Source organism: Odocoileus virginianus, chromosome 13 (genome assembly GCF_023699985.2).
Source record: "Odocoileus virginianus isolate 20LAN1187 ecotype Illinois chromosome 13, Ovbor_1.2, whole genome shotgun sequence".
In the NCBI taxonomy this organism is placed as follows: domain Eukaryota; kingdom Metazoa; phylum Chordata; class Mammalia; order Artiodactyla; family Cervidae; genus Odocoileus; species Odocoileus virginianus.
Genome location: NC_069686.1, coordinates 44,021,846 through 44,034,740, shown reverse-complemented (window position 1 = coordinate 44,034,740; position 12,895 = coordinate 44,021,846). Strand labels below are relative to the sequence as shown.

At 32.8% G+C, this 12,895-nt stretch overlaps 1 protein-coding gene across 1 annotated transcript in view; it reads left to right on the top strand.

Moving 5' to 3' along the window:
- Positions 1-12,895, top strand: part of ARHGAP15 (Rho GTPase activating protein 15) — a 677,082-nt gene that overhangs the window by 142,391 nt on the left and 521,796 nt on the right. The window contains exon 6 of the mRNA XM_070476258.1: positions 1,852-1,941. Within this exon, the coding sequence (XP_070332359.1) occupies positions 1,852-1,941 (90 nt within the window). The remainder of the gene's footprint in view (positions 1-1,851; positions 1,942-12,895) is intronic.

The window sequence follows — 12,895 nt, the reverse complement described above, 5'->3', positions numbered from 1 at the left end:
TCACCTGAGTTGTGGAGTATGGGAAAATAGTAAAAGTATTTCACTGTCTGAGCCATGCTCATCTTGATTAGTTTCCCATGGAATTACCTCCAAATAACAAAAGAAAGATACGCTGTCAACTGATGCTTTGCCAACTGAATTTATCCTGGAGGAAAGGTGCGCTTGGCCTGTACAGTGTTTCCAAAAATTTTTATTGAGTTGCCAAAAATCGAGAAAATCTCAAAATTTACTGTTAAAAACCTCCTCATTTCTGGCTTCTTCTGAAAAATAATTTATTTACTGTAAACTGATAGAACATAGTGGGTAAGAGGAAAAATTGTGGATAGATTTCTTATAACATTTTTTACTATTTTTTCATAATTTTATGCTTTAACCTTAAGTTCATACTGTTAAAAATTTTCTAAAAATATTATAAACTTTGTATACTAAAAACTTAAAGTATTCTATTGAAAATGGCTTGAGAAAATGGAACTTAATCTCTAGGAAAACCTAGAGTAGCTCAGAACATATAAAAATAGTTGGAATCTTTGAAATGTGGCTTTAAATAACTTTCTTTAAAAATAGTAAAGAAATTTTCCAAACAGGTAAGTTTTTATTTTAATGTTCAGAGTTATGCAGATTGAAAGTTATGTACGTATGATGCACTTGAACCAAACGAAAATATGAAGAGACAAATATAGAGGACTTTCCCATTAATTGATTATTATGAATTATTGAAGTAAAAACAGCATTTAAGTAACACCCACATTGTACTATATAAAAGGAAGCACATGCCATAATCTATCTGATCTAAATTGACTAAATACAAATATGTAAATATATATATTACACTTATGTGTATAGTCTTAAAAGCCAGAAAAGTGAATTCTTAAAAGCCATACAATTGATCTTTTAAATTTATGATTTTTCCCTTTTTTTCAGCTTTCTTGAGGTATAATTGACAAATAATATTGTGTAAGTTTAAGGTGTATCATGTGATGGTTTGATACACATGTACATTGTGAAATTATTGCCACACTAAGATTAGCAACTAAAAATATTCATCAGCTCACATAGTTAAGTTTCTGTGTGTGTATTTATGTGGTTATAAATGGTAAGATCTACTCTCTTAGTAATTTACAGTGTTAGCTATAGTCACCATGCTGTATATTCGATCCCCAGAACTTATTCATCTTATAACTGAAAATTTGTACACTTTAACAAATTTATTCCCATTACCTCAGTGCATGGTAACCACCCTGTTTCCATGAGTTAGATTTTCAGACTCTGCATGTATCTGAGATCAAGAAGAACTTGTCTTACCCTACCTGATTAACATATATATATATATCCATATATACATATATATACACACACATATATTTATACATTATATATGGGCTTTCCTGGTGTCTCAGTGGTAGTGAATCCACCTGCCAAACATGAGTTTGACCTCTGGGTGAGGAAGATCCTCTGGAGAAGGAAATGGCAACCCACTCCAGTATTCTTGCCTGGGAAATCACATGGACAGAGGAGCCTGGTAGGCTACAGTCCACGGGATCACAAGTCAGATATAACTTAGCTACTAAACAAGAAAGCAACAATATTTTATATATGTGTGTATGTATATGTAAAAATTTTCTTTATACATTTATCCATTGATAGGTTGACAGACACGTCATTTCCATGTCTTGGCTATTGTAAATAGTGCTGCAGTGAACAAGAGTGTGAGAATATCTATTTGAAACTGGAAAAGAGAAAGAAGAAAGCCTTTATGCCATTAATATATAGTTATTAAATCAATAACTTATTTTTTCTGACATGCATCACCAGTGTTGTGTGCTTTTCTTCTTATTGCATTTTTGTTTACAGAAAACTGGGAACAAACCAGAAAGTGTGGATTTGTGTGGGGCACATATTGAGTGGGCCAAGGAAAAATCAAGCAGAAAGAATGTCTTTCAGGTAAGAATGTTACATAGATTCAAATTGTTCCTATTCTTTCTAAATCTTAGCTCTCTTGGGTAATCAAAACAAGACTACCTTGTTAAGATGTTTTCATGAGCTTGAGCTAGTTGTGCAGAGGTCATTGTGAAAAACTGGCTTCTCTTCCTTGTCAAATTTTGGTTGTTTGTTGCTTTTCTCTGGTGACTGGTTGCTATCTAAACACAAAATGTTTATTGTGTGGTGGTTAATTACATAACCAAAAGTCATTGACTTTTACAGTGTATTTGATAGCTGTTTGGGATTCAAACCTAGAATGCTTGGCTTACATAGATTTAGTGTAGGATTTTCAGATATAAACAAACTAAGATTCACTAATTATGATAAACTATTTGCATTCACTGCCATTCCTGCCTTCCAGTCATAAATTATATCTACCAGTGTAACTTGGGGGATGGAGAGAGCTGAACAGTTATGTAAATCAGTGTTTTCATATTATATAATTTGTTTTTTTGAAAAAATATCTGATTGATAATTTCAATCATGCTGCTTTGAATGGAAAGAACCAGATGAAATCCTTCAAAGAAAGGAAATGGGAAAACAATATTTCATGTATGATGTTACTAAAATCCCTTTGGCAATTAATAACTTCAGATTACAGAAGTTGATCTTTTTTCTATATTTATATGACATTTAATTTACTTTTAGATCTCCAAAGTAACCCAGAACTTTATAGGTTTGTTTTAGAATTTATATCATTTAGTAAGAACTAGATCATTATAATTATTGTATTAAGTGTATTCTGAGACCATTTTAGCCCTTAAAGAAAAATCAACTCTATTCTTAAATGCATCACTGAAATTAATGTATAGAGTCTTATAGAAGAAAAGGTAGGTAGCATTTTTTATCTGATCTCTCATTGGGAAGAAGAACCTGATTTTCAGTTTGTTTTTGCATTTTTCAGATGCTTAATGAGGTTTAACCAAATAATTTACTCATAGTAATTAAAAAAAACAAAAAAAAAAACAAAAAGAGCACTTTCAAAATATTATGGAATAACTTATTTTTTCTGATTATAGTTGAATTCTGTTTAGGCATTCATTTTTATAGGGTAGAGTTTTTGCTTTTGTTTTTGGTTTAACCCAAAGAAGAGGAAGAACGAAAAAAGAAAAGAAAGGGAAAAAAAGGAATAAAGTATAGAAAACTAAATATATTTGCAAGAAATCAAAGGATTAAAACCAAAAATGATTAGAAGGTGAACTTACAGAATCAAGAAGTAAAATTAAATTGTGCTTTAAAGTGAGGAATTGTAGATCAGTGGTATATTCTGTCTCCCAATTTCTTGCTTTTTTAATTCTGTTATAAATAAGAAAATTTGGTGTTATAATCCTAGCCTCTATGACAACCTAGATAATTAGTATGGCTAGTTCTGAACTGGATAAGGTGAATTAAGGGGTTTAGTTTTATTATGTGTTGTTAGTTTAGCATCCTAATTACCAATGTTGTAAAATAAAGATGTTAAAATTTGATATGGACATAATTCTTGGATAATAGAAACAAACTCTCAGAGTTGAATTAAGGAAGACTTTTTCAGTTTCTTCTGTTAACCTTATAAAGAGTTATATTAGCTCACAAATGAGGATAATAATCAAATATGAATGATGTGTACAGGCTGTGAATATAGAAGAAAAATATTCAAGTATAATTTTACACAGCTATGAATGTAATATGTATAGATATATATTTAAACCACCTATATTGACAATATGCATCATCCTAACTTTTTCTGAGTGTGACTAGCTACCTCTGTTATAATATTTTACTCATTTTTCATATTTCTGAATGTAGATACTCCCAGAAATATTAAAACTATTCTCATTTTATTAGTTTTCTAGAGGTGAAAATCTTACTAGCTAGTTTTGTTTGTAAGGTACCTGAGTAGCTCATGGGACTTCAGTTTTCTTAATCTAGGTTACCAGTTTTTGTCTTGTACCCTTTAGTTTAGAAAAACAAGAGGTGATGATAAGGATGTTGTGAATAATAATACTAAAGAAAGATTAAGATTTCATTTCCTGCTTCATTCTTTTTAGGGTGAATCATGTGGTTTTCTTGTCATGCTGAAATCTTTTCATCACCTAAACACATAAGCTTAGGTAAAATTTACTAATTCCTATCCATAGTGGCAACCCATGAAAGTAAGTCTTTTGAGAGGAACAATATAAATAGCTTTTATAGTTGTTAATGAAAAAACATCAGAAAGGATTTGCCAGAGAGCTAAATCTAGATGACTTGCATCAATATTTGATTAGGTACATTAGCTGGTATAACTCTCAAATGATCAGAATAAACATGATTATATCTCAAAAACATGGTACTAAGGTATTGTTGAGTATGTGAGTGTGTGTGTACAACGGTTTCATTACCTACAAAATAATGAAGCATTTCTCCCTGACTGAAAAAGACCATCACAGCTTTAGCTGATGTGCTACATCAGAAATAGCTTTAGAATTCCAAGTTTGAATTAGGCATGGTGTTCAATCTCAGTCTATGAATTATAGATTACAGATAGCTAATGACTATTGAGATTTTTGGTTCAAGAAAAATCAAAGAAGAGCAAAATTAGAAATAATTTAAAATTTGAAATCTGTCTTGAAAAAGTTGATGGATTAGCAATTATATGCCACATAATTACGATGTCTCTAGAGAAGATGAACTTAAAATGAAGAGGAAAGCAAACAAAAAATTACATGCCTGAGATATGCTTGAAAGACTCAAAAGCAAATATTTGTGACACAAAGAAAGGATGGATTTCATCTGTTTCCTTCATATATGTCATTTGGACATTTGAGTTGTTCATTTCCTTCTTTGTATTAAAAGTCAGATTTTTTTCATAGTCTTATTAAAAACTCTTGGTATAGATTCATTCTTATTTGACTGGTACATGATAGCATAACTGTGATAGCATTAATTAATTAGATTTTGTATTCAGCTACTCTTAGTAAATCAGAATGATGCTCACTGGCTGAGTTGAAGAACATCTGCGTATTTTATAATAGAACAGTTTTTCATAATTGACCTTAATAATAAATAACATATTTTTAAAATTATTAACAGCTTCTATTATAAAGCATACCTAGACATATCATAATGTGTTTAAAAAGTATAATTATATGTAGACATATGCATATATGATGTATATGTCAATGTGTAAATCCACATCTAATAGCTTGACATTAGGAAATAGTGTGATTCTTCCCATACACTTGTTCTTCCCACACAATAACACTGAAAAACGTATTGCACTTATTAAAAAAAAAAGGTCATACATATTCTAAACTAAAGTAGTAAATGTTCATTGCTGCTAACTTTTGTTCAATTCTTCGTTTAGCAAAATTGTCAAGGACTGTCACAAGTCTGATGTAGCTTGAGAAAGCATTTAGCAACCGAATGATTTGAAATGAACTGTGGTACAAGTTTTCTTAGTTAACTTAAGAGCAACACTAGGTCTTCATCAGGGAGAGAATGAATAAAAAGATTTATGTTCAAATCACATGTTTTAAACATTCCTGCTAAGTGCTAGTTTGCTCTTTGGTGTTTAGCCTGAAATTTAAAGCACTGAGGATTAAAAGGATTACAACATAATCTTAAATAATCCTAAATGTCATTTACAGAGAGGGAGTTGTAATAACTAAATAAAACCATGTGAAAGGATGGCAGTGTTGTCAGGCAGCATCTGTAACATGAGCGGTGCTTCTGTCACCTTCCTCTCTTTCCTCATGGGTACATCAAGCATTCACAAAGCGTTTTAACAGGACAGTCAGTTGAGAAAATGGTTGCAAAACAATTTATAACAATAAGTAATTTTTAAACTTCTGATATCTTCTTGTTTCAAAGTAGAAGGAAAATCTTCACTCATATTTCCTTCCTTCTTTTGAACATAAGGCTCTCTGAGCTAAAGGTTTTTAAAAGTCTGGGGGAAAGGAGTTCACAGTATGTGTCTGAAATAAATAGATAATATATCTCTAAAACATTCCCAACCTCTAAGGAGCTGCCCCTTGTTAAATATATGATGGTCCCAAGTATTCTAATTAATCCCATGCCTTTTAATTCAGTACTAGAATATTCTTTAATCCTGTCATGTAAATTAATTTTGCCTCCCCCAAGAATATACAAAGGTAGAGACTATATCCTATACAGCTTTTTTAAACCATGAGACTGGATATACCTTTTAAGCAATGCAATGGTTACCATTAAGGCTAAAATTGAATTTTTAATAAAAATACAAAATTCACTGTCATAACTTTTTTTTAAAGAAATTGTGTCCACTGTTATAGGCTCTGCAATCCAAGATGACTTCTGAGTGTCAACTCCAGTCACTTTTTAAAATGAGGGTAAAGAATAGGAAATATACCATCTGTTTTCTTGGTCCTTTTCATTACATCAGTAGGTGATTACTCATTTGAAATAATTAAACATTTTATTGGAGCTAGAAGTGACTAGGTCTCAATTTGTCTGAGTTTCCTTTCAAATAAAATTAAAAATAAATGCACCCATAAACATGCAACAGGCTCATCTACACATTACATGTTTAAATAAGATATTTTTACTCTTAAAGAATTATGACTGATTAAAACTTTATCAATTGCCTGCTTTAAGGCAGAAAAAATGAAATGACTCAAGATGAAAGTCTGTCCCCCCCTCCCCCACCAGTTTATAACCTCAACAAAAATCATGACCAAATTTCTTGGATCTGAGATTCTTTTTTAATGTATAAAAATATCTCAAGGGAGCAGGTTCTGTCCCTAGAAGTAAATCTTGGAATAGATTTATCATTAGTTGTATTTCTTTTGTGACTTTGGATGGAGTCTTCTGGCTATAATGTATATTCAACATATTCATGTAATATTGTCCATGGATATGCTTTACATTTAGACATAATTTGATTGCTCTTCCTGATCTGAATATGTCTTAGCTTAAAATCTTTAAGTACTACTTAAGTTTATTAATGCAAAGATAATTTAATAACATCTTGGAAAATGTCATTTTAAGCCAAAAGGAAAACTACTGGTATTTTGCTTTTATCCATTTCCTTCTGTTAAAAGTGATGGTTTAAAATAAATCTGAGCTTTTACCAATTTTCTCTTTCATTTTTCAATGCTTGTAGTTAGACTAAATGCAAAAGGATGATTCTTCACATTCATATATGCATTAGATTTCGAGTAAAGCTGGTTTCACTTTAGAGAATTACTCACAGTATCTTAAAAGGCATGGCATTAAAAATAAACCAGAGTAAGAGCAGCCTTCATGTCTCATAGTTTTTTTTTTCCCCTTTCTTGCTTGTCCCCAATCATTTTATCTACCTATTAGATATTCATCCATCATTCAGAAGGTGCAGGGGAGAGAACACAGGCGTCTAGGGACGTGTGTTCCAGTTTGGGCAATGTCAGCTGTAACTTTATGTAGAACCCACGGTAGGATCCCTCCTCCAGTTTACAGCTTGTCACACCAAAGAAATGAGAGAGAAACTTTAACTCACCTGCCTCCCGTCTGTGTTAAGGTTAAAATGAAGCAGTCCTGTATTTGAAAGCAACTTCAGAAGATTGATTTTTAAGATAAATAAGACTGGGTTGTATTCATCATCTAACCACATCATCTCACAGTGCATCGAGAACAGTTCCAGATGTGGATTTGGGAAGAATATGGGTAGGAGAGGTAGGTCTCTATGAAATACAATTCAGAGTCTCTGCTCCACATGTATTCTCTGTACTGCCTTTTGAACTTAACCAAGAGACTAAGGTGAAATGTACCATTGAAAATCTCTTCATTCATTATCTAAAAATATGCGTTCTCAAACTGAAATTATTTTTAGTATCCTAGTCTATAAACAAATAGTATAATTAATGTAATATTTAATCAATGCAAGTTATTTAATTAATGTCATATCCCAGTTAACACTTTAAGAAAAGCATTTTGCCTGGAAAGCCTCTACCAAGTTACTGAGAGCATCTCGCAAAAGGGAAACAAGTGCAACAACTATGTCCCCAAATAAGAGACAATAGTAAATCTTTTTATTCTCCTGATGAGATATCAGGACTTTTTTTTTCCTGATTGAAGGGGAAGAGAGATACTTTTATGATTTTAACTTCATTTTTACCAGTGGGATTGCACAGAAGAATCTTGATGAATGCAATGAGATAATTTTTCATAATTGGAGACTTGATTTAAAAATATTAGCATATAGGAGTGTATAAATTTCACTGCAAAGGAGAGAGTCTGGAGGCAGGAAATAAAGATTGCAAGACCTCAAGGTGAGACTCAAAGAGTAAGTTAACAATCTGACTGATGAAAAGAGAAACAGAAACAAGTCCATCGATGGCAAGTAAACCCCTCAAATGAAAAACGCTATTTGTTCAGCCCATGTTACTTGAGAACCACTGTCTTTTTTTTTTTTTTGATTCATCTTTTCAGAAATAATAAATATGTCTGGAAAAAAATAGGTATAATCTGAAGTATAGGGTTAAAATACTAATAGTGTGAGTGTATCATCAAAGAAAATAATAGGAAGCTTATGTTGACTGGTTATGCCATAAGGCTTCCTCATTTGCACAGCTTCTTTGTTATACTATCAGAAGGCACAATACTATCACACTTTCTTCATTTGTTTTTAAACTATCATCAGAGTAGAATGCTACTGGTTGCGAGTAAAGATTGACAACAGCCACACTAGTAACTTTCAGTCCCAAATCAGCCAAGAGAACCAAGATTTTAAGGTTCCAAAATAAAATAAAATTAGTCAAAATTGAAAAAAAAAAACAGCAACAAAAACCGAAAATGTCAGTGTGGCTTCTTAGACTTCTAATGTTTTAGCAAAAGGATAGGTGTGTGTTACCTAAGGGACCGGCTCCATCTGCTTAAAGACAAGAGTTGTCCATTTGGAATAAATTCTAGAGTTTAGTTTGACACCAAGCTAAATGCAACATGCTGTTCTTCGTTTGTTGACATCATGATTTACATCCCCTCCTCTTATGAAACCTGCTCTGTTTCTTGATGTTTTGGTTGAATCGGTGTGTTGGTCACTGAGCCTTACGTGGGCTAACAGTGCAGTTCCCCATGATCACAGAACCAGAGTGTGGCTAGCTGAGTTACATGGAATCAAAGTTAGGACTTCATGACACCCACCTGAGCAAAAGCCACCACTACCAATGAGGGACTTCATGGCATCAGAGCAGAACCATCAGGCGGTACTGTTTTTCCACTTGTAATTTTCACCTTGTTAAGTACAAAAGATTACATTGATGCTAGCAAGACAACATTCAAACCAACGGATTCCCTTTTCATATCTGTTTCAAAGTTTTAATTTTGTATTTTAAAGGAGAGAAGCCATATTTATTTCATGATAAATATGTCTTTATTTTTTTTTTAAAGCAAGCAGATTTCTTCCAGAAGAAGGAAGAGTTTAATTCCTAAAGTTGGTACATAATAGATGGGGCCAGTAGATGGTATCATATTTTATAGCTTGTCCATAAGTATGACACAGGGTGAAATAAAATTGAATGTTTTTGGATAGTGTAGGATCACTGGCAGATAAATAGTTATGTCATTCAATTTTTAGAAACATAAGGTAATGAGGCTGGATCTGAAGGCAAGAGAATATATATTCACAGCATTTATATACCATAAGCCACTGAGCAAGAGAAAAATCTGGGCAGTGGTGAGCAGAACTCTCAGACCTCAGAGCAGTATTTAAAGCAATACAACAAAATAACAAAGCAAGCATCCATAAACAAAGGTTTGAAATGTACACAAGGACAAAAAATAGCCATGGTTAAAATGAAAGGAAATTGCCAGTGTTCATACAGAACTGGAGAAGCTACTTGTAGAATCTATGTAGTCTCTTAATATGAGGTAAATACGCTACTAAAATTTAGTAGTAAACAAATATTCAAAAGCGAAGCTATGAACACTGCATGACAGTTAAAGATTCTCGGTATTTAAAGAAGAGAGGAGGCTGCTCTTTTATCTTAACAAAACAGGATGTTGAGAGATGACCTAAGTGAAAGGATGAAATGAAACGCCCCAAGCCTGGGAGGAATCTGGAAGGAAGCTGGTTAAACTGTTTTGAGATAACAGATCAGTGTGCGGAGATTTGACCACGGAAGGGGCATTCACTTTTAAGGAAGGTTTAGATGAATTTCTTTTTAGTAGAAAGCTTGGCCTTCATCCCACCGGTTTGCCTAACATTTTATTTCCAGCACTAGGAGAAATTCTAGTCTGACTTCCTTGGTGAACATGTGCAAACCAGAAAAATTCACAGTGGGAAAATTAACAAATGGTGCAAACAGCTCAAAAAGGGAAAGAAACACTGATATTGAGGATTCTCTTCCCAAGTAATATAGACCTTGATAATTTGGGGGGATTTTTAAAAACTTGAATTTGAACAACGCTTTGTTTTTCTCACACCCAAGATCATGTAGAATACAAGTTTCTGGTATTTGAGATCTGTGATAGATTTGAAATCACATCATGCAAAGGGAGGTTTCGAGTACGCTCTTTTGATGTGTAGGATGTACTGATGAGGGTGGCAGGAAATTCTGTGAAACCCTTCTCTTTTGACAGCGACACTGGAACATTTACAACCACAGATGTTATTTGTCCATCAGAAAGGAAAATATTTGTTTCAAGCCACAGGCATTTTCTACCACGACATCGAAATGAAATTTGACAGCAATTTAATGTTTAATGTGTAAGAAAATAAATATTTTGGGGGGGGCTATAATTCTAGAAAGAAAATAGATTCCACAAAATATAACTAGTGACATGGAAAAAAAAATGGCTGGCCTCATTACGAACAAATCTTTTACTAAAGTAAGGATTGTTCTATTATTAACATAGAAAATCTTAGATGGACTACACAGAATGCTGCATTATTCATAAAAGCATTGCTGCCATCTGGTGGCGAGTTGGCGTTTCAACACTAACTTTGCTGATTTGATTTGGCTGGGTGCTCTGGCGAGGCGTTCAGTGGAGGGCTCGCTTTATGGAATATTTAAAATACAAACCTGAAATACCATGGCCCAGATGCCATTCATCTGATGGCAGTCCTTTCTCTGTATTGTCATGGAATGGAGGGTTCAGGGGAGTCAATGACATACTTGTGTGATTTTTATCCTGAACATGAAAGTGTATTTTCCATGACTTACATAAGGATGTTACTCTTGGCTGTTATTGACTGATGAATTTTATCAACACTCATTTCTGTTAGAAAATAAATATGTAGTCAAATATTAGGAAGATTTATTGAATCTAAATATATACTGTATTGCTTAAATAAGAATGTATGTGAGATACTGTAATCCCTCTTTTGGATCCAAACATGAATTTTTTTTGTTACCACTCACTGAGTTTGATTTTGGAAATAACATAATTTACAGTGTCAAAAGAGAGAAATGTGTAGGGCTTCATAAAATTCAAGATTTCTTCCCAGTCATTTGATTGTTATATTGAATAAATCTGATTAATTGTTAATGACTCAGAGACTTATGAAGTCATCTTTCCTCATGAATTTACAAATTAAATGACAAATACTCAGCTCATGCTACACTTTTTAAATAAGAAATAGTATAGTTAAAATGTAATTTAAGAAATTTTGATGGTTCTTGAGCATCAGTGCATTAACACATATTTAATCAGAAGCAATGAGATTATCTTTGCAACTTCAGTGTATGTTCCAAGTTTCTAATAACTGTAGAAGGCCTCATTGTATGCAATGAGACTCCTGATCAATAAAGTGGATATTTATATAAATCACAAGTCTTTGAAGACTATAGGAAATAATGAGTTAAAATTATTCCAGGAGGAAAGTTGAAATTCCAATCCTGAATTCTCAGGGATGATATTTAATAGTTAATGCTCAATTTTTACCAGATATTTGCCTACATCTTTAAACCACCTTATAATTTAGTAAAAGTCAGGTAACAGAATGCCATTGCACTAACTTGGGAGAATCATAATATCAAATGCATATCATCCTTTCCAAAAAAATAAAAACGTGTAAATGCCTATTTTTAAAGTAAGACTGTGGAATTTATTTTTAAATTCTTGGTTAAGATTTTCACTCTGTGAATGCGTACTTGATATTACCCTTGATAATACCTACTTTTGCCACTTAAAATGTTTTCTTCCTCAAAATATTTAATTTGACTCATGGAAGAACATTGCTTATTTTCCCTGGGAAGATTGATTACTCAATTCCCTACCCCTCCTCTGTCTCTATTTAGGAATAGGTTGTGAAAAACAACAATAAAGCCTTACAAAGAAAGTAAAAATGATAATGATCATGCCCCAGTCTCTTCCATCCATAAGTATAAAATTTCAAGTAAATTATTTTCCTAATTATTTTGGATACAACCTATATTTGTTTCTAATGTTTCCATAATAGAGATAGTAGTTACGGTCAGGATGCTCCAGGTTGTAGTCATAAGTTGCTAATGTTTGTTTCAATAACATTTGCCTTTGGCAGCTTTTATAGCTGCTTAACACTAAATTCCCATATAACCAGGAGAATCATTCAAAACTGTAATGAATGATGTCACCTTAAATCCTTTAGTATATAATTGCTAGATGTTACATTTTATAGCAGGGCATTTGATAGTGTATTTGTTTATGCTGAATTTTACAACAGTGACAGCTGTATCTCAGTGGAGGAACGGTCCATTCCTTTCATAGGAAGCTAGGTTGGAATTCTCTTTAAGCAAATAGTTTGGCTATATATGCCCTCTGGTTAAGGCTGGGCTCCCCATCAAAGCAAAATTAGAGATTAGAAATTGTGTTGCAGCTAGTTTATTTGGGAGATAATCCCAGAAAGCCAGAATTCAAAACTAGCAAGAGTGAAACAGAATAGGATAAAAAGGCACTACAAGGGACATTACTGACTTGGTCAAAGTGGCTAGAATATATGTCACAATTTTCACCCAAG